Raw genomic sequence first — 22,822 nt, 5'->3', positions numbered from 1 at the left:
TCTGTCACACTGTCGCCTCTTTAGTTACAGTATGCATATTATGCTTGGGGTAGTTTGAAATACCCATGGCATGATTTTCAATAACATATATTTTTTTAATTGACAAAAATTTCAATGGAGCCAGTCCATTGGTATGTTTGTTTAGGGCATTTCCATGTAAAAAGCCCCATGAGCACTAACATGTGAAGTTCATAGGAGCACATCACATTTGGTGTCAAATGAAAGCTAAGAGTCTATATTTTTGAGAAATGAAGGCATATATACACTACCAGTCAAAAGTTTGGACACACCTACTCATTCAAGGGTTTTTCTTTACTTTTGTACTATTTTGTACATTGTAGAATAATAGTGAAGACATCAAAACTATGAAATAACACATATGGAATCATGTAGTAACCAAAAAAGTGTTAAACAAATCAAAATATATTTTATATTTGAGATTCTTCAAATAGCCACCCTTTGCCTTGATGACAGCTTTGCACACTCTTGGCATTCTCTCAACCAGCTTCATGAGGTAGTCACCTGGAATGCATCTCAATTAACAGGTGTGCCTTCTTAAAAGTTAATTTGTGGAATTTCTTTCCTCCTTAATGCGTTTGAGCCAATCAGTTGTGTTGTGACAAGGTTGTGGTGGTAAACAGAAGATTGTCCTATTTGGTAAAAGATCAAGTCCATATTATGGCAAGAACAGCTCAAATAAGCAAAGAGAAACGACAGTTCATCATTACTTTAAGACATGAAGGTCAGTCAATACGGAACATTTCAAGAACTTTGAAAGTTTCTTCAAGTACAGTCGCAAACACCATCAAGCACTATGATGAAACTGGCTCTCATGAGGACCGCCACAGGAATGGAAGACCCAGAGTTACCTCTGCTGCAGAGGATAAGTTCATTAGAGTTACCAGCCTCAGAAATTGCAGCCCAAATAAATGCTTCACAGAGTTCAAGTCACAGACACATATCAACATCAACTGTTCAGAAGGGACTGTGTGAATCAGGCCTTCATTGTCGAATTGCTGCAAAGAAACCACTACTAAAGGACACCAATAAGAAGAAGAAGAGACCTGCTTGGGCCAAGAAACACGAGCAATAGACATTAGACCGGTGGAAATCTGTCCTTTGGTCTGATGAGTCCAAATGTGAGATTTTTGGTTCCAACCGGCGTGTCTTTGTGAGATGCAGTGTGGGTGACCGGATGATCGCCGCATGTGTAGTTCCCACCGTAAAGAATAGAGGAGGAGCTCCAAGGCACATTTAACCAGCATGGCTACAACAGCATTCTGCAGTGATACGCCATCCCATCTGGTTTGGGCTTAGTGGGACTATCATTTGTTTTTCATCAAGACAATGACCCAACACACCTCCAGGCGGTGTAAGGGCTATTTTACCAAGGAGAGTGTTGGAGTGCTGCATCCGATGACCTGGCCTCCACAATCCCCCGACCTCAACCCAATTGAGATGGTTTATGATGAGTCGGACGGCAGAGTGAAGGAAAAGCAGCCAACAAGTGCTCAGCATATGTGGGAACTCCTTCAAGACTGTTGGAAAAGCATTCCAGGTGAAGCTGGTTGAGAGAATACCAAGAGTGTGCAAAGATGTCATCAAGGCAAAGGATGGCTATTTGAAGAATCTCAAATCTCAAATATATTTTGATTTGTTTAACACTTTCTTGGTTACTACATGATTCCATACGCGTTATTTCATAGTTTTGATGTCTTCACTATTATTCTACAATGTATAAAAGAGTAAAAATAAAGAAAAACCCTTGAATGAGTAGGTGTGTCCAAATCATTTTCCATCCCAAAGAAATTTGAATAAGCAAAGGTTTTGATTTCTGGTCAAACAGATGGAAAAGAGGTCTTAGAAAAACATCTACCAGAAAAATTCTTAAACAGTATTAGAAATGCATCAAAACACAATCATGATGAAGTAAATATCCCTGACAGAATTTACTTGCCTTCTGTAAGTTAAAAAAATATTGCCTTGTGTCTTGTTATTCTGTTACCAAAAACCCACATATCTTTAAGATATTTTCTAATTTCTCTCCCTCATGAGGAGGGAGGATAATGAAAGTTCACAGAAGTAACAAGTAAAGGCAGACCTACCAATTAGTTAGTTTATGATTTATTAAGTGATTAAAACGTATCATTCTGTTACCAAATTGACTGCAACTGAATTGGCTACATTGGGAATTCATAGGGTCACCTGCTACTGTCCTCCCTTCCACTGGCATACTGTTATGTTCAGCTCATAACTGTTTTCTTTCTCTTTCTGTCACGAGGAGGTGAGGAGGTCAAAGCAAGAGTGTGAAAACAGTCTCGACAACCCCACCCTCTCTCTCTCCCTGTCTCTCTTCTCTCCATTTAATGTCACCTCTTCTGGCTCTTCAGGGCCCTACAGTGTGACCATTTTACTCGCATATGCACCTAATTCTAGCTTTAATACCTCAAATATTTTTAATTGTGCTCCTAAATTTATTTTGCGCCTACATTTTTCAACTTAGGCACAGACTTGCTCCTTGCAAAAAAGGTCAGCGTAGAGCCCTGTGCTTACTGACACCTACCCACGAGCCCCCTCTCTTTCCATTTATTGTAACCAGCCCTCTCACCCACTGAGCACCGACCGACACCGGACATCCATGGATGTTGAAAATAGTGATGGGGGGAAAAAATCAATACAGTTACATATCGGGATATTATTTTAGATGACATATCGTATCGTTTTGACAATATTGCAGTATTAATTTTGCGCTAGTTGGCTGTAGCTGCACCAAAACTCCAGTATAGCTCGTTCTCTATCTTTTTTTAAATAAGGAGCCAATTTGTTTTCAGCACTTTTATTTGCATGACTGAACAAAACTTGTTGTTATGGCTCTCTCTTGTCCCTCTGCAGCAGACATATGGTGAACAATATGTTTGGAACATTGAATCGCAATAAAATTACAGTATCGAATCGCAATACATACAGAATCGTGAGAATCTTGAGAATCACAATACATATCGTATCGGCACATAAGTATCGTGATAATATCGTATCTAGAGGTCCCTGGCAATTCCCAGCCCAAGTTGAAAAGTAGTTGAAATTTGACGTCTGTTTCATAAGTTTGGACAGTACAGTGCAGTAGAGCACAGGACATGTCATACAATCTGTTTTTCATAAAAACATACAGCTGTGCTGGAGGCAGGTCGTACAAATGAGTACTGCCCACCTGTCCTGCTGCTTCCACACTGGCAGCTATACACACACACACACACACTGTTGGAATCTGCAGCTGCATAAGGTGTGAGTGGATGTGGATACATTTACATCAGGTGGGACAACTTTCTTGCCAGGATGCTCCACCTATCATGTTAAATTACCATTTCTGTGTATGCATTGTAAAGACAAGAAAGATAGATTAGTAACATGAAGCAAGTGTTCGTTAATCTTCACCCCTGGCTATTTCCAATGAACTTCCACTTGAATGTTTAAGCTGTCTTATCTCTTATCCAGTGTTGGGGAATAGTACTTTTAAAGGTAACTTGTTAATGTTACTTCCATTAAAAGTTACTTGTTACGTTACAACGTTACTTACTGTGGAAAGTAACTTGTTACATTACTTTTGCGTTACCAAAAACAAAAACCCCTTTGAAGATGCCTTGCGCATGTTGGTAATTCTTATGCTATTTCCTTAACACTAGAAAAGCCGGGTCTCGATACCCCCGTACGCTACCTAAGCCAATGACATGTCTTCTTGAATTCAACATTCTATGCCTATCGTAAAGAAGTATCATTTGGTTGTGTTTATGAAGGTCTTAAGTAACATTAGAATATGAAAGAAAATGTATTTCAAAGAACACAATAGCATTTTCATTAGTTTATGTAACTGTAGGCTATATGCAGGCTACAAACGAAAAACCACTAAAACACCACAATTCAAGTGTTAAAATCCATTAAATAAACAACATCACAGAGATAATTCATTATACATCTGTTAAAGGCAGGTCTTAAGAAAACATTATGAAACTAAGTGTTGCGAGTACACGTATGGAATCGCGTGCACTTATAGAATTGCAAAATAGTTATATTTTGAAATAGCGCTCAAGTGGTCGTTTTAAAGAGTTCTTTGGCAAGGATAGGTGATTTGGAAAATGCAGAATCTGCTCTTTCTCTATATACATCAAAACGCCTTACCTGCTTGTGACACTGTAGGATAATTGTTGGCCTCCATTTCCCTGCCTCTGGGTCAATTCCAAGCTGCGCTGTTCATCAGATTCTTCATATACAGTTTAAAAGAGAAGTTGTTTACAACCAAATCCTTAGTTGTATGTAAATGGGAGGTTATAGAAGGGTCCAGACACTTTTTTTGCAATTTCACATGTTTTTGAGAAACTTAACACAAACAGCGATTAATTTCCTCATCCTCCTGAAAAAACATGAACAAATGCTCAAAAAACACCCAAATATGTTATTTTAGAAACTGAAACGCTCTCAGGATAGTGATGCGGGTCTTTAGATGTTGTACACATGAAATTGTATCATTCCAAACTTTATCCGCAATGTTATATTCCATTCGTTATAAATCCAGCTGTTCCATTCTCTGTGTAGCCTGCTGCTACAGGTAACTGCCTAAATAAAGGAAACACCAACATAAAATGTCTTAATAGGGCGTTGGGCCACCACGAGCTGCCAGAACAGCTTCAGTGCGCCTTGACATAGATTTTACAAGTGTCTGGAACTTCCTGTGTGGAAGGCAAGCACCTGCTTTCAATATACTTCGTATCCCTTGGCCTCCCGAGTGGCGTAGCCGTCTAAGGCACTGCATCACAGTGCTTGAGGCGTCACTACAGACCCAGGTTCGATCCCAGGCTGTTACAGCTGGCCATGTCCGGGAGACCCATGAAGCGGCGCACAATTGGCCCAGCGTCGTCCGGGTTAGGGGAGGGTTTGGCCGGCCCGGAATTTCCTTGTCCCATCGCACTCTAGCGACACCTTGTGGCAGGCCGGGCGCTGCAAGCTGACTTCCGTCGCCAGCTGGACGGGGTTTCCTCCAACACACTGGTGCGGCTGGCTTCTGGGTTAAGCGAGGGGTAATGTACAAAAAAATGCAATACTTCGTATCCCTCATTTACTCATGTGTACAACATGTAAAGATCTGCATCACTATACTGAGAGCTTTTTTGTTTTTAAAAGGATGTTTTTTCAGAGCCCCCATACTGCACAACGAGGATAAGGAAATTAATGGCTGGTTGGGGGTCAGTTTCTCAAAGACAAGTGAAAACGCCAAAAAAAGTGTCTGGACCCTTCTATAACATGCCATTTACATCAACATTTTAGATTTGGTTGTAAAAAAGCAAAATTCTCCTTTAACAATTGATAAGATTGTCACCCATCAGACTACTGTCAATATAATATTGTATATGATATGTGTGAAATTAGTTTCGATATAGTTTAGGTGTAGTTTTGATGGGCCCTCATCAGCTGGGGGGGGGGGATTTTCATTTGTTATTTGTGCCAATAAGAAAAAGGGAAATAATATTGTAAAAGTAACAACTTGCTTATTTGAAAAAGTAATTCATGAACTGATTACTTAAATTGAAAAACTAACGTGTTCACTTTTTTTGTGGTTACAAGTAACTTATCTGAGTACTCTAACGTGTTACATTGTCACACGTTACCCCCTTGCCTTGAAAACAGCTTCACATGGTGGCAGATTTTTGGGGGGCCAGCGTTTGTGTCACGCCCTCATTTGTTGGCCCACTGTTGACACATAGATGGGAGTCCTTTCTCAACACAGCAAGGTTGAACGCCGGTGGATCCCAAGCTTGACGTGCTTGAGGGCCTGGGGGTGGAGGCAGGGGAGTTTTTCAAAGGAAAAGCAGTGCTATTCCCTCAAAATATTGGGCTTTGTTCTTTCCTCTTATGTCATTTTAATCAGATTGTGATGGCCATTGGGACTGTACAGTCCCTTCATTTACATTTACATTTAAGTCATTTAGCAGACGCTCTTATCTAGAGCGACTTACAAATTGGTGCATTCAACTTAGGATAGCCAGTGGGACAACCACCACTGGGGGAAGGGGGGTGTAGAAGGATTACTGTTAGACTATTCCAGGTATTCCTTAAAGAGGTAGGGTTTCAAGTGTCTCCGGAAGGTGGTCAGTGACTCCGCTGTCCTGGCGTCATGGGGGAGCTTGTTCCACCTTCAGAAAGTATTCGTACCCCTTCACTTATTCCACATTTTGTTGTGTTAAATTCAAAATGGATTAAATAGATATTTTTTCTCACCCACATACACACAGTACCCCAAAATGACAAAGTGAAAACGTGTCTTTAGATTTTCAAAGTAGCCACCCTTTGCCTTGATGACAACTTTGCACACTCTTGGCATTCTCTCAACCAGCTTCATGAGGTAGTCACCTGGAATGCATTTCAATTAACAGGTGTGCCTTGTTAAAAGTTAACCATCCCATCTGGTTTGTGGCATCCCATCTGGTTTACGCTTAGTGGGACTATCATTTGTTTTTCAACAGGACAATGACCCAAAACACACCTCCAGGCTGTGTAAGGGCTATTTGACCAAGAAGAAGAGTGATGGAGTGCTGCATCAGATGACCTGGCCTCCACAATCACCTGACCTCAACCCAATTGAGATGGTTTGGGATGAGTTGGACCACAGAGTGAAGGAAAAGCAGCCAACAAGTGCTCAGCATATTTGGGAACTCTTTCAAGACTGTTGGAAAAGCATTCCTCATTAACCTGGTTGAGAGAATGCCAAGAGTGTGCAAAGCTGTCATCAAGGCAAAGGGTGGCTACTTTGAAGAACCTCAAATATAAAATATATTTTGATTTGTTTAACACTTCTTTGGTTACTACATGATTCCATATGTGTCACACCCCTGAGTTAATACTTTGTAGGATCACCTTTGGCAGCGATTAGAGCTGTGAGTCTTTCTGGGTAAGTATCTAAGAGCTTTCCACCCCTGGATTGTGCAATATTTGCATATTATTATTGAAATAATTCTTCAAGCTCTGTTAAATTGGTTGTTGATCATTGCTAGTCAACCAGTTTCACATCTTGCCATAGATTTTCAAGTAGATTTAAGTCAAAATTGTAACTTGGCCACTCAGGAACATTCATTGTCTTCTTGGTAAGCAACTCCAGTGTAGATTTGGCCTTGTGTTTTAGGTTATTATCGCGCTGAAAGGTGAATTAATCTCCCAGTGTCTAGTGAAAAGCACAATGAAACAGGTTTTCCTCTAGGATTTTGCCTGTGCAAAATCTGCCTGTACATTCCATTTATTTTTCAACCTGAAAAACTCCTCAATCCTTGACGATTACAAGCATACCCATAACATGATGCAGCCACCACTATGCACTAATGTGTTTTTATTGGATTTGCCCCAAACATAACACTGTATTCAGGACAAAAAGTGAATGGCTTCATTCTTTTCACTCTGTCAATTAGGTTAGTATTGTGGAGTAACTACAATGTTGATCCATTCTCAGTTTTCTCCTATCACAGCCATTAAACTCTGACTATTTTAAAATCACCGTTGGCCTCATGGTGAAATCCCTGAGCGGTTTTCCTTGGCGACCCATACTTCTATGGCAACAAGGTAAACATCATCCTCTCAGTGTGACTCCCAAGTGATAATTCTGGAGAAAGATAATAGGTTCGAGCCATTTTAATATTGGGATAGTGAAGCGTGCTATGAATATGGGACCAAATACTTAACTTTTTACTACTTTATTGCACATATAAATGAATTTGTCCCAATACTTTCGATCCACTAAAATGGGGAGACTATGTACAAAACGTGCTGTATTTCTAAACGTTTCTCCTAATATGGTGAAAATACCCTCAAATTAAAACTGACAGTCTGCATTTTAACCTCATTTTTTTATTTCAAATCCAAACTTTTGGAGTATAGAGCCAAAAGAAGAAAAAATACTTCACTGTCCCAATAATTACGGAGGGCACTGTATGTACAGTATCTCGCTATTTCTGAGTAATTTTCTTCAACCTCTGTCTCGCTCTCTCTCTCGTGTGTTGGGGATTATATATTGAGCATTGCCGTTACGTTTGGAATGTGTTGCCAAAACGGCAAGGTTGATGTCAACATACTACAGGATCAAGAGGGATTCATAGAACTAGACTTGCTATGGAGGGATTATACTGTGTTTGTTGGGGAACATGGGGTGCCATGGATTGCACTGTAAGGCCTATCGTTTCCCCAAGACTGAAACAGAAGCTAGGGCTGCCCTACTGTTCTGTCCCCTTGTTGTTGCTTCCAAGTGTCACTCATAATTAACACATACTTAGTCAAGTGTACTCATAATCAAGTATACGCTCAGCTCTGTAATAGCTATTAGAGCCATGCTAAAGATGCCTGTAAAGGATGATGCTGAGGATGTCTGTCTCCTGTCTCCCTCTGGTTGGCGTAATTTAACCTGTGTCCCAAATGGCACCCTATTCCCTATATAGTGCAGTACTTTTGACCAGGGCCCATAGTCAAAAGTAGTGGACTATATAGGGAAATGGTGCCATTTGGGACACATCACTTAGACTGGCTCATTGGCATCATGATGTCCTGCATAGATATTATTATTCCTTTAACTCCCACTGCCATTACCAGTATCCATGGCAACCTCTTCCCTTCTTTAAAGTCAACCACTGCAACACAAAGAACAGTACAGTAGGCCTACACTGCAGACTGTTAGACAGCAGACACTGTCCTCCACAAACACAAATGAAGTATTTTAAACTAAACGTTTAAACTGTGAAGGTGTAAATTGAGCACTGTTATTGGTGAACACTATAGTTAGGGTTGACCAGAGCTCAGTTTCAGGAACCCCAGTTTCCCTTCATAGTGGATAAAACTACATGGCTGCAAGTCTTTGTCTAGGATCAAAGCTTGGACCAAAGCTTGGCTCTTGTGATACTACACATACTTGTACTGTCTCATACATGTATGTGGGCATGCAAGCATGTGTTTGTGTGTGTGAGACATAGAGTAGAGTTCCTCTGAGCCCCTTCAGACAGTATTCCTCGTCTGTGCTCTCACTCTGGGTAGAGGTGTTTCTGAAGGTGTCTGTCCCAGCGACTGTAATCTGAGTATGGGTGTTAGAAGAGAAAGCTGACTGCTCAGGGAGCTAACCAGATCTATCACATGCTACGTGATGAACACACTAGCCCAGGCCCACCGTGCGTCTTGATTGGCCTCCTTGCACACTCATCTATTGCACTTCGCTCTTCCCTAAAGAACAACAAAAATGTGAAACTGGACTGCCCTGTTGCAGCACCGGTGCTGAGTGTTGTATTTGGTTTCTTCTGCCTTATTTTCCCCTTCTGCAGAAAATGTGCATAAAGAAGTCTTTCGCCCCCACCTCTCCTCCCTCTATCTTCTCCCTCCATACGCACGGCCCTTAATGATTTATGGAGAGTGCAGTGGTGCTGGAGAAGCGGCAGGGAGTGGAGGTGGTGATGGTGCAGGGATAGACAGCAGGTTGGGGCGTGTTCAGTTCCTTAACCAGACTTGTAAACGTGTTGTGTTTGGGTTGAGAAAATGACCTCACCTTGGCTACAGAGCTAAATGTTAAAATGCTCAGAAACCATCTATTTAAGTGATGATTGCTCTGAGGGGGACGAGGGGAATTTGTCCTTAGTTTTTTAAAGACAGAATCTCACTAAAAAGCTAGCGTGAATATAGTCTTTAACCTGACAGACACAAAGACCTCTACGACTGGCAATCGAGCCTAGCGTGAATAGCCTATAGCTTGCCCAAAATGTATCTTGCATGTGTCTTAACAGAACAGACAGTTTGATGTTTCTTTATATGCATTAAAAGTATATTGTCCCATGGTTGTTGTTGAGCATGTAGTTGCCTGTTTGGTTGTTTTCCATAGGATGGAGCATTCGGTGCCTGATGGGAAGTTAAACTAGCTTCTCTGGCAGATTTTCCGAGCACTCTGACCCTGACCCTCAGGTCACCTTGGCCCCCCCTCCTCCACTCCACTCCACTCCCAATGTCTGATGGTCCCAAATAGACCAGTCTTCCACCTGGCCTCTAACTCACAGGCCCCCGATTTATCTTTACCTAGTAGAGAGGGGCTCATTCACTTCACTAAATTTTTTACATATACTTTTTATACATGTTCGGTATTAAAGTATATTAGTATTTAATTCTATGTTGAAATCAAAATAATTTAATCTAGTGGAATCAGAACCATTCATTTTTGACCTACTGTTTGATGGGGTGGCAGGTAGCTTAGTGGTTAAGAGTGTTGTGCCAGTAACCGAAAGGTCGCTGGTTCTAATCCCAGAGCCGACTAGGTGAAAAATCTGTCGATGTGCCCTTGAGCAAGGCACTTAACCCTAATTGCTCATGTAAGTCGCTCTGGATAAGAGTGTCTGCTAAATGACTAAAATGTAAATGATGTTCTGCTGACCTTGTTCACCACATAGCCTACCTCATGTGGGCATATAAAAGAGGAGTGTTTGACATTGGTCTCACCTATCCGCTACAGTACACCCCACTCCCGCCTTGTACGATATCGTAATCCTGTGTTCCAGTTATCTAGCGGACATCCCAATGACCTCCAGCCAGGCCGTTTATCTCCCCCCATCCCTTCATCTCTCCCTCTGTCCGGCAGGCTGTGTAATCCCGTAGAAGGTTTGGTCGTTGATGGCAGCGGTGGGATCCGGTGTCAGTCAGACACAATGAGTGCACTGTGTTCCGACCACAACATTGTTCTCTGTGCCTGCAGGGGACAATGCAGTCCTTATAGACAAACACAGGGCAGGCAGGCAGGCCCACTGTCAGGTGCCTTTAGCCATTAGTCTGACAGTGACTGGAGGAGTTGTATACAGTAAGAATAAACATCTCCTGTTTGTGGACTATGGCATAAAGATACAGTATTAGAAAGTGTTACAATATGCAGTATTGTAAAAGCTGTTTTAGGCCTTTTTGGGAATCCAATACTTTCAGTGTTTCCCCTACATTCATTTAGCAGCAGTGTGCTAAATATTTGCCATGAACTTAAAGAATGTAGAAAAGATATTGGAGCCATGTATTTATAAGATCATCTTTGAGAACTAACAACCACCAAAATAAAAACTGGACAGTCAGGGAGAATTTAAAATAAAAAAAATGTCATGGCAAAATGGATTTTTGTTATAACGTTTGAGTCACTCAGATAACATAAGAGCACGGCATAAGCCATGGCAAAATGGTCGAATTGCAGGAAATTAGCTTGACAAATTCTGTCAGCCCTATGGCAAAATGTATCGAATTGTCAGTTGTCCAGCCAACAGGAGGGCATTACTGACATTCAGCATTGGAGCTTAGTGCGTCTCTAGCTCACATTCGTACTCCCCACACACACACACTCCCAATCTCATACACACGGACATACACACATAAATACATATGAAGCCAGCTGGATGGTTTTATGGGGCAGAGTATTGGGTCAGAGATTCAGGGTAGCGTGAGGACGAGACCTATTAGCTAATGCTTAGGCCTACCGACAACTGTATGTATACCTGCTGCTGCTAGACTGGCCTTTTTATAGGCTTGTAAGGGGAGTTAATACCTTTGTTAACTCCTTGTTTGAAGTGTACATTTAATAGTACAACAACTTAAATTAACAGTGGTGAATGTTACTGTACATATTGAACACTTAACACACACAAAAAATGTGAACACTAAAAACAGCATTATGTTTACATAGGTTAAGCCAATTGCAGTATGTTTAGCTTTTGTTGACAGTGACATTTATCTCTGTCTCTGTCTCGCTCTCGCTCTCATCTCTATCTCCACCAGGATTCGTCCTCAGCTGGCCCGGGAGAAGATCGAGGGATGTCACATCTGTACGTTTGTGACCCCGGGGGAGCCCCAGGTGATGCTGGGTAAAGACAAGGCGTTTACGTACGACTACGTGTTCGACATGGACTCCTGTCAGGACAGCATCTATGCTAACTGCACTGAGAAACTGATCGAGGGCTGCTTCGAAGGATACAATGCCACCATCTTTGCCTACGGCCAGGCAAGTCTCTTCATGATGGCCCTCAAAGACACCTCAACTGATCTTGGTTGATTGTTCTGACTGCATGGCCGTTTGGGCCTAAGTGTTGATATTTGCATAGGCCAGGGGTTTTTGTTGGTCAGGTCATGTGGCCAGGAAAAACTCTGGGCTATAGCAGTTGTCCCATATTCCACTAGTTTGCACTGTGCCTGACATTGTAAGGCAGTTATTGGGTATTTGTGTAGTGCAAAAGCTTATGTTGAATCACTAGTCAAAGACTGAATTGGTATCATAATCCTGCCTAACACGTGTGTGTGCGAGGTCCTGAAAACTCAATGACCCCTCCAATACTTATTAGCTCTTGGAGTGCTTGTATAGTTTTTATAAAAGCTTTCTGAGAGTATTGGGGGTGCTTCTGTCATTGCAAGCCCTCATAAAGCACTCCTAATCTACATATAGTAAGACCACCAAAGCACCCCCTCTGTCCCGCTCCCTCTCGTTTCCTACCAATTAAACAAATCATACTCTTCTCTAGCTGCCTCTTTCTTTAAGAGGTTTTTCTCTTTCTTTTTCCTGTCAGTCTGACTCTGTAGCAATGGAAATTACATTGAAGTTTGGCTTCTCTCCCCTTCACCCCGGTTGCCTTGGCGACTGAGCCTTTTTCTCTCATAGTAGGGGCTTTCTAGGACTCAGTCTGTTTGATGGGAGGGGGATTTAAATGGTGGGGGGTCTTAAGTGATGCGGTTAAGTAGGCATACACACATCTAAGATGTCCATACATTTTTAATGTGAACTCCTCTTCCCCCCTTCCATTCCCCTCCACCACTGCTGCAGTGATGGTGACCTATTTATTGTCTGTCATCCATACTGTATGGACAGTAGCTACAGTGGTTGGCCCAGGCTTTAGGTAGCCTGGTTCGGCCAAGCCCAGCTCTGCTCAGTTTGTCCCTGTCAGGCTGCAGAGGACATTTGGTAGAATATGTGTCTGTCTAGTATGTGCTGGGATGGGATGGGATGGACTAATCCAGTTTTAACACTTTCCCCACAGTCTGACCCCGTAAGCAGAATCAGAGGGTTCTTAACACTTGGATACAAACACAGCAGATTTAAATGAAACTTTAATTTATTTCACAGAATTAATTCATTAAACTCTTGTTATCTCTCTCTCTCTCCTCCTTGCTCATTCCCACCCTCTCCTTTCCTAATCCTTATCTTTTTCCCCCTCCTCATCCTCTCCCCACTCTTTCCTATCTCCCTCTCACGCTTCTATTCATCTTTCCTCTCCATCGCTGTCTTATCATCCTCTCTCTCACCTCCTCCTCCTCCTCCTCCTCCTATAGACGGGGTCAGGTAAGACCTACACCATGGGTACAGGGTTTGATGTGAACATCGGGGAGGAGGAGCTGGGCATCATTCCCCGGGCGGTCAGCCACCTCTTCAGGGGCATCGAGGAGCGCCAGAAGGCCGCTAAAGAGCAGGGACGCCCCGTGCCCGAGTTCAAGATCAACGCACAGTTCTTGGAGGTATGGACTACGGCGTTACAAAGGAGGCACAGAGACACGGGCAAGGAATATATGTGACATTCTACTTGGAAATATGTTATACAGTGAGATTGGGAAAGGGACAGGGACATACCCCCACTCTCCAACACAGGATTATGTGGAATAATACATGACTAGACATTACAGCCCCATGCCAGGCTTACGTAGCCTATGTGTTGACACTTGACAATTTAACTAGCTCCCATCTCTAGTCTCCTAAATAAAGATTACTCAGACTGTTGACTGTGGACAGCTGTCAGAGGGCGGGAGCAGGGCTGTTAGGGTCACGTTTCGGAGTGGCAAGGGTTAACACAGAATGACTGAACAGTTGTGTTTGCTTGTCATACTGACAGACAGAGGCCACATGTGGACAGAATGAGTCTACTCATTTTAAGTAATGAGTAATATACTGGATCTGTCATAGAAAAGGAGTTAGTAGAAAGGATATGACTACCCAATAATGTAAGCAATGAAAAAACACATCCAATATGGTGGCCAGTCCAGCCGCCTCAGAACAGTGAATGGGAATGTCCATTCTACTAAAACAGATGTAATTTCAGCACAAACAAAGGGCTTTAAAGTAGAAGTGAGCTTTTTTACAAACAAATCTCTATTTTGTATCTAAATGGCATGTTATAGAAGGGTCCATACCCTTTTTTTTGCGATTTCACTTGTTTTTGTGAAACTTACCCCAACCAGCGATTCACTTCCTTATCCTCGTTGTGAAGTATGGGGGCTCTGAAAAAACACCAAAATACGTCCTTTTAGAAACTAAAAAGCTCTCAGTATAGTGATGCAGGTGATTAGAAATTGTGTCATTCTGAAATGTAGCCACAACGTTATATTCCATTTGGTGCGACTCAAGCTGTTTCCCTAACCAGCTGTTCAATTGTCCATGTAGTCTGCTGTTAGACGGAGAGGGATCGCTCGAGTCACAACAAAATGGAATGTAACGTTGTGGATAAAGTTTGGATTGACACAATTTTGTGTACAACATCTAAAGACCTGCACCACTATACTGAGAGCTCCATTTCTAAAAGGACGTATTTGGGTGTTTTTGGAGCATTTGTTCATGTTTTTTCAAAACCAAGTGAATTCACAAAAAAAGTATCTGGACCCTTCTATAACAAAAATAGAGATTTGGTTGTAAAAAAAGCTAAATTGTCCTTTAAGACTTTGACCCTTTAAAACTTTAATCTTGGCGGCCATTTAAAATGTCTACATATTTTGGCATTACAGTATTAGGAATTAGCGTCTTTAAAACGTATACTCTACATTAATCCATGGGAAAACAGATGGGAGAGGTTTTGTTTGCGTCTTAGGTTTACCCCCCTTGGCCTCTTGTAACAACCAGAGATGTGAATGACTAAATGAATGGGTAACACTTCATTTGGGTAGTCTATCCATAACATGTCAACAGCATGTCTGTCGACTAGCAACAGGACGTCCAACAAATCAACCATAATAAATACAGTGCATTCAGAAAATATTCAGACCCCTTGACTTTTTCCACATTTTATTATGTTACGGCCTTATTCTCAAATTGATTAAATCATTTTTTCCCCTCATCAATCTACACACAATACCCCAATATGACAAAGCAAAAACTGGTTTTTAGACATTTTTGCACATATATAATAAATTAAAATTTTAAACTACATTTACATTAGTATTCAGACCCTTTACTCAGTACTTTGGCACTGATTACAGCCTCGAGTCTTCGCTGCACAGCTATTTTCAGGTCTCTCCAGAGATGTTCGATCGGGTTCAAGTCCGGGCTCTCGCTGGGCCACTCAAGGACATTCAGAGACTTGTCCTGAAGCCATTCCTGCGTTGTCTTGGCTGTGTGCTTAGGGTCATTGTCCTGTTGGAAGGTGAACCTTTGCCCCAGTCTGAGGTCCTGAGCACTCTGGAGCAGGTTATCGTCAATGATCTCTCTGTACTTTGTTCCATTCATCTTTCCCTCAATCCTGACTAGTCTCCCAGTCCCTGCCACTGAAAAACATCCCCACAGCATGATGCTGCCACCACCATGCTTCATCGTAGGGATGGTGCCAGGTTTCCTCCAGACGTGACGCTTGGCATTCAGGCCAAAGAGTTCGATCTTGGTTTCATCAGACCAGAGAATCTTGTTTCTCATGGTCTGAGAGTCCTACAAGCGGGCTGTCATGTGCATTTTACTGAGGAGTGGCTTCCGTCTGGCCACTCTAACATAAAGGCCTGATTGGTGGAGTTCTACAGAGATGGTTGTCCTTCAGGAAGTTTCTCCCGTCTCCACAGAGGAACTCTGGAGCTCTGTCAAAGTGACCATCAGGTTCTTGGTCACCTCCCTGACCAAGGCCCTTCTCCCCCAACTGCTCAGTTTGGCCGGGCGGCCAGCTCTAGGAAGAGTCTTGGTGGTTCCAAACCTTTTCCATTTAAGAATGATGGAGGCCACTGTGTTCTCGGGGACCTTCAATGCTGCAGAAATGTTTTGGAACCCTTCCCCAGATCTGTGCCTCGACACAATTCTGTCTCGGAGCTCTACGGACAATTCCTTCGACCTCATGGCTTGGTTTTTGCTCTGACATGCACTGTCAACTGTGGGACCTTATATAGACAGGTGTGTGCCTTTCCAAATCATGTCCAATCAATTGAATTTACCACAGGTGGACTCTAATCAAGTTGTAGAAACATCTCAAGGATGATCAATGGAAACAAGATGCACCTGAGCTCAATTTCGAGTCACATAGCAAAGGGTCTGAATACTTATGTAAATAAGGTATTTATGTAGATTGATGAGGAAAATATTTATTGAATCCATTTTATAATAAGGCTGTAACGTAACAAAATGTGGAAAAAGTGAAGGGGTCTGAATACTTTCCGAATGAACTGTAAGTTATTTACCTTTTATTCACCCACTTTTCATCAAACTAGGCCCTTGGCAGAGCCTTGTATTTAGATGTACTGCTCTAGACCTTGGGCACCAACACAAAACCAAGTTACGGGTGTAGAAAAGCCATTCATAGAGGTCACACCAGAGAGAATTGCAGTGGTGGCGAAGCCTGTTACATTCTATTAAAAAAAAATCTCTGGTGTAGGTGTGTGTTAGAAAATGTATCTTGATATGGAGTCTGTCTCACAGTGCTACTGTTGTCTCCTGTGTCTTTTAGACTCTGAGAGTCCTCTGCTGTTTAACATTGTTCAGACTCTGAGTCAGACAGTCCTACTCGTGTTGCTCACTCTCTTTCAGTCTGACATAATCAGATATGGTCTTGCATAAGTGTGATATCAGAACTGGAATAGGATACAAACTATCAGAACCTATGATTTTTTCATGGAATTTCACAGTGCTCAATTCACCACGGTAAGAAATAAGTATAATATTGTGTGTTTATGTGTATGTCCTGGTTTAGCTTTACAATGAGGAGGTGCTGGATCTGTTTGACTCTACGAGGGACCTGGAGGCTCGGACGCAGAAATCCCACATTAAGATCCACGAGGACGCTAATGGAGGAATCTACACAGTGGGGGTGACCACACGGACTGTAGCCTCTGAGGCAGAGGTATGTACGTTAGTGGTTCGCGGGTCAGCTGTTTTTTCACCTGCACCCGCCCTTAGCTGCTAATAACCCATCCGCAACCGCCTGACCAAATGTGATAAAGTGAAAATCTGAGGCCCTAACCCGCAAATATAGAAAATGCGCTATAGGCTACAGTCAAAGACTGCAGAACGATTTTTTGACATGGGGTGCAGGATTTTGTTTTCCCTGATTAGGATATGTTTCTGCTTATAATTTCTGACATTTTGGTAGGCTATTCGTTAGTCAACTTGTCTATAATTAAATACATGTAGCTTCTCTTCTGACCAGTTGTAAGGAAAAAGAAAGCTGAAAACGACCCAACGTGTTTCGGATAAGATTTCAGTTTGGCTTTGATGCATATTTTATGTGGTTGAAATACTACCAGCTTTTATGATGCTTTTATGATGAAGACAGCACCTCTACAGATCGTACTAACTGAGCATCACATTCTCTCAAGATGCAGAAATAAATCATATTTCTCCACTCCTGTTCCCAAGTCCAAATTTTTCCTACATTTGGTGTATCATTTTACTGCAAGGAATGCTTATTACTAAGGCTATAGCCCTATTCGCACGGGACTAGTTGGTTATGTATTTATTACCCCATAATGTCCGTTATTCCAGAGGACCATTCGGACGTTTTTTTCCAAACGGCCGCCTGTAAAAAAAAAAATTCTGTATATAAATTCACAGTTACGACAGAAGCCTGGAGGTTTTTTTCTAGGTGTGAAGATAAGTCCAGGCGATAACAGGCTACACTGATAACTGGACCTTTGTTCACAAGTTTCTAAACCATACCAGAGCGCTCAGGACCTCAGACTGGGGCGAAGGTTCACCTTGCAACAGGACAACGACCCTAAGCACACAGCCAAGACAACACAGGAGTGGCTTTGGGACAAGTCTCTGAATGTCCTTGAGTGGCCCAGCCAGAGCCTGGACTTGAACCTGATCGAACATGTCTGGAGTGACCTGAAAATAGCTGTGCAGCGACGCTCCCCATCCAACCTGACAGAGCTTGAGAGGATCTGCAGAAAAGAATGGGAGAAACTCCCCAAATACAGGTGTGCCAAGCTTGTAGTGTCATACCCAAGAAGAGTTGAGCCTTGTAATCGCTGCTAAAGGTGCTTCAACAAAGTACTGAGTAAAGGGTCTGAATACTTATGTGATATTTCCTATTTTTTATTTTAATACATTTGCAAAAATGTCAAAAAAACTGTTTTTGCTTTGTCATTATGGGGTGTTGTGAGTACACTGATGAGATTTATTTTATTTTTTTACATCCATTTTAGAATAAGGCTGTAACGTAACAAAATGTGGAAAAAGTCAAGGGGTCTGAATACTTTCAGAATGCACCGTTTTCTTGCTCATACCGCGAGTAGCACCTGTCAAATTAAGACATTTCTCTCAAAACACAGGGATGTCGGTTTGCACCGGTCTAGTATTATCAGAGGACTTTGGAGTTTACAAAAAAGTATGCTACAGTTCCCTTGACATGCCATAGGCCTATTTGAAGTCCTGTCTTGTGACTGTCGAATTTGTACAGCACCTCAGAATCATCACACTTAACATAGCCGGCACTGCTATCCTCTTTTACCACTTCACCAAATATTTTCCAAACATTACTTTTCTGGCCCTCCCTTCTCTTTTATTTTCAGCTCTCCATTCGCAGCTTTTTTCTTATTGAATTTAACTTCGACAATGTCCTTTGCCCCATTCCCAAAAGCATTATTTGGAGATTGGCTGTGCAGGCTATTTGACGCGCGTACAGTTACGCCCTAAAAGCTTAGGTTTATGCACTAATACCAGGTAGCCTAAAATAGTGAAATAAAAACCTCAATGTAGACTATATAAATTGCACAATAATTATACATTCATGGATTTTTGAAGGTACTCTTTATTCAACCTGCCCGCCACCCACCCGCCCTTCAGCCACACAATATTTAAAGACCCTAAACCCGTCTGTAGGGACGTACGTAATGTACGTCAGTGGCGGCTCCTGAAAAAATTCTCAGGAGGGGCAATTTTTCTGATGATTTAGGTGACCTACACACGTGCACGAGTCCGTGCACGCGATTCCAGATATCTTTACCTCTGAATAAACTGCCTTTATTATACCATATCCACCCTGTCCAAAGTCTCTACTTGGTCTCAGTTCTCCAGTAAACTTGTGATTATCAACAGTACACAACGGTAACAAACAATTGGGGGAACTCACGGGGCAGATAGTAACCACTTAAAAGGAAGCGATTCCCAAACCTTCCATAACAAAGCCATCACCTACAGAGAGATGAACTTGGAGAAGAGTCCCCTAAGTAAGCTTGTCCTGGGCCTCTGTTCACAAACACAAACAGACCCCACACAGCCCCAGGACAACAACAACAACAACAACAACACAATTAGACCCAACCAAATCATGAGAAAACAAAAAGAGAATTACTTGACACATTGGAAAGAACAAACAAAAAAACAGAGCAAACTAGAATGCTATTTGGCCCTAAACAGAGAGTACACAGTGGCAGAATACCTGACCACTGTGACTGACCCAAACTTAAGGAAAGCTTTGACTATGTACAGACTCAGTGACCATAGCCTTGCTATTGAGAAAGGCCGCCGTAGGCAGACCTGGCTCTCAAGAGAAGACAGGCTATGTGCACACTGCCCACAAAATGAGGTGGAAACTGAGCTGCACTTCCTAACCTCCTGCCAAATGTATGACCATATTAGAGACACATATTTCCCTCAGATTACAGCGATCCACAAAGAATTCGAAAACAAACCCAATTTTGATAAACTCCCTTATCTACTGGGTGAAAAACCACAGTGTGCCATCACAGCTGCAAGATTTGTGACCTGTTGCCACAAGAAAAGGGCAACCAGTGAAGAACAAACACCATTGTAAATACAACCCATATTTATGTTTATTTATTTTCCCATTTGTACTTTAACTATTTGCACATTGTAACAACACTGTATATATACATAATATGACATTTGAAATGTCTTTATTCTTTTGAAACTTCTGAGTGTAATGTTTACTGTTAATATTTATTGTTTATTTCACTTTTGTTTACTATCTACTTCCCTTGCTTTGGCAATGTTAACACACGTTTCCCATGCCAATAAAGCCCTTAAATTGAATTGAATTGATAGTAAGGTCGCAATGACACAGAAAGCAGTTCAATGTCGGGGTACAGAGTCGCTCTCTTACCAGGATCGCGGTCCGCTCTGACCAGGGTGAAGGTGGCCGGCTCCACTTCTCTGTCCGGGACTCATCCAGCCAAGTCTCCCAGCTGTATTGGGATTCAGCTGCCAGCAGCGTTTTCATTATTTAGTCCGTTCGTAGCGGGTATGTACACGATCAACAAGATCAGTCCAAAACCAACCACTGGAAATCCATGGTTGGCAGAATGTTTGTAAACTAAGTCTACAAATTAAAAACATAAAATAACGCCGCACTGCAGGTCGCAACAGAGACGCTGATAGCCGCCATTGTCTTAGTTACGTTCAACGTTACGTCACGTATGACGAAAGCGCGTAAGTGCAAGCCCACAGACACCCATAGAGAATGTATTGAAAGCTTTGAAATGTGAAAAAAATAGATTTTACATGACAGGCTATGAGAGACTTCTGGGCGATTTTCAACTTGACTGAAATCGCCCCAAAAACGGGCGGGGCCATTTGAAGCACGACTTTAGCCTGATTTGACATTTAGTGGCTGGCAGATCAGACGTGAACACTGATAACTGCTGTTGCCGTGATATAATTGATTAGAAAAAAAATCCCTTCCTTTTCCCGTTTGGCAGTGCGTCGCCCATATCGCCCTATTGAACAAGCCGTCCCTGATGTACGTACATACATACGTGCGTGCGTGTGTGTGGTATCCGCTGTATGTTGTATGTGTTGGGATGTGTGGTCCAGGGGTCCAGGAGAAATGTGTATGTCTGTGTATATGTAATATAGGAAATTAAAAACTTGAAATACACTATAAAATGATCATTACACAGTGATAACACACATATCCAATCTCTTTCTCCTCTCTCAGATGATGCAGTGTCTGAAGCTGGGGGCTCTGTGTCGTACCACGGCCAGCACCCAGATGAATGTCCAGAGCTCCCGCTCTCACGCCATCTTCACCATTCACCTGTGCCAAGTCAGAGTCTGTGCATCCGACAATGTACGTACAAGAGCAGCTTATTCCTAGCCTTAGTACCAGTCCTTTTGTGCTCTCTTGCCAACTCCTATCTTATTCCGTATTTACACTTTTGTTACTGATGTGACGCCTGTCACTTGCTATGACACTGTTAGAGCATGTTATGATATGTTATGACAGTGACTGAAGTTGCTCCTAATCTTGACGTTACAGAAATGATATAGCCACTCCTATGCTATCACGTCATATTATGCTAGGTTACGTAAATGACATACTGTATATAGAAATGACTCTTATTATGGTACTGACGTACTATGTTTATGGTAGGCTACTGACATTCTATGTTATGTTACATTAGTGACAGGGACAGTGCTTTTGAATAACGGTACTGACACAAAGGCATCCATCTGGGGGTTTTCTAACTCACAGCAAGACAACAACGAGACGGACAGCAAGATTGCTAACTGCAACTCAGAGATGGAAGAGTATGAGACACTGACGGCCAAGTTTCACTTTGTGGACCTGGCCGGGTCAGAGAGGCTGAAGAGAACCGGGGCGACCGGAGACCGAGCTAAGGAGGGAATCTCCATCAACTGTGGACTGGTGAGACACTGGTTGTGTCCGAAATGGACCGTATTCCCTATAGTTAGTACACTAATTTTGACCCACCCTATTCCCTAATACACTAGCAGGTCTATCCAACCCTGTTCCTGGAGAACTACGCTCCTGTAGGTTTTCACTCCAACCCCACTTGTAACTAACCTGATTCAGCTTAGCAACCAGCTAATTGTTAGAATCAGGTACGCTAGATAAGGGTTGGAGCGAAAACCTATAGGATGGTAGCTTTCCAGGAACATGGTTGGAGAGCCCTCACTATAAGAATCTGGTCAAAAGGGCTCTGGTAAAAATGTGTGCAATATAGGAATATATCATTTTTGTCCTTTAACCCCCTAAGGTCGATGTCCGCACCCAAATTAGCATAACACAAAAATCCCCATCAAAATCCATCGGTTTAAGCTAGAGAGATCTGTTTTTTTGCATCGGATGCGTCTCAATCCACCACATCTGCCTATGTCGCACTTCTGCATCTGCGGTGAAAGGTGACAGAGCTAGAGTGGTGTTTGTCAGACCATGAGACATCCCGAAAATCGGTCTTCTCACAAAATCATCTGTAGCGTCCGAACGGTTTGGCCTACAAACTATAATGACCCTTCTATGGAAAGATGAGTCTCTTACAAACATGATGGTGTTCTCTGTTTTATATATACAGTGGGGAAAAAAAGTATTTAGTCAGCCACCAATTGTGCAAGTTCTCCCACTTAAAAAGATGAGAGAGGCCTGTAATTTTCATCATAGGTACACGTCAACTATGACAGACAAAATGAGAAAAAAAAATCCAGAAAATCACATTGTAGGATTTTTTATGAATTTATTTGCAAATTATGGTGGAAAATAAGTATTTGGTCACCTACAAACAAGCAAGATTTCTGGCTCTCACAGACCTGTAACTTCTTCTTTAAGAGGCTCCTCTGTCCTCCACTCGTTATCTGTATTAATGACAC

At 42.2% G+C, this 22,822-nt stretch overlaps 1 protein-coding gene across 1 annotated transcript in view; it reads left to right on the top strand.

Moving 5' to 3' along the window:
- Positions 1 to 22,822, top strand: part of LOC311137454 (kinesin-like protein KIF21A) — a 62,651-nt gene that overhangs the window by 4,672 nt on the left and 35,157 nt on the right. Inside the window, exons 2-6 of the mRNA XM_084171967.1 lie at positions 11,806 to 12,028; positions 13,348 to 13,530; positions 16,944 to 17,093; positions 21,153 to 21,284; positions 21,690 to 21,863. Of these exons, the coding sequence (XP_084028093.1) occupies positions 11,806 to 12,028; positions 13,348 to 13,530; positions 16,944 to 17,093; positions 21,153 to 21,284; positions 21,690 to 21,863 (862 nt within the window). The remainder of the gene's footprint in view (positions 1 to 11,805; positions 12,029 to 13,347; positions 13,531 to 16,943; positions 17,094 to 21,152; positions 21,285 to 21,689; positions 21,864 to 22,822) is intronic.

Source organism: Coregonus lavaretus (genome assembly GCF_964263955.1).
Source record: "Coregonus lavaretus genome assembly, chromosome: 11".
NCBI classification, from domain to species: Eukaryota; Metazoa; Chordata; class Actinopteri; order Salmoniformes; family Salmonidae; genus Coregonus; species Coregonus lavaretus.
The sequence above is the reverse complement of the archived record's forward strand: the minus strand, read 5'-3'. Positions and strand labels throughout refer to the sequence as shown.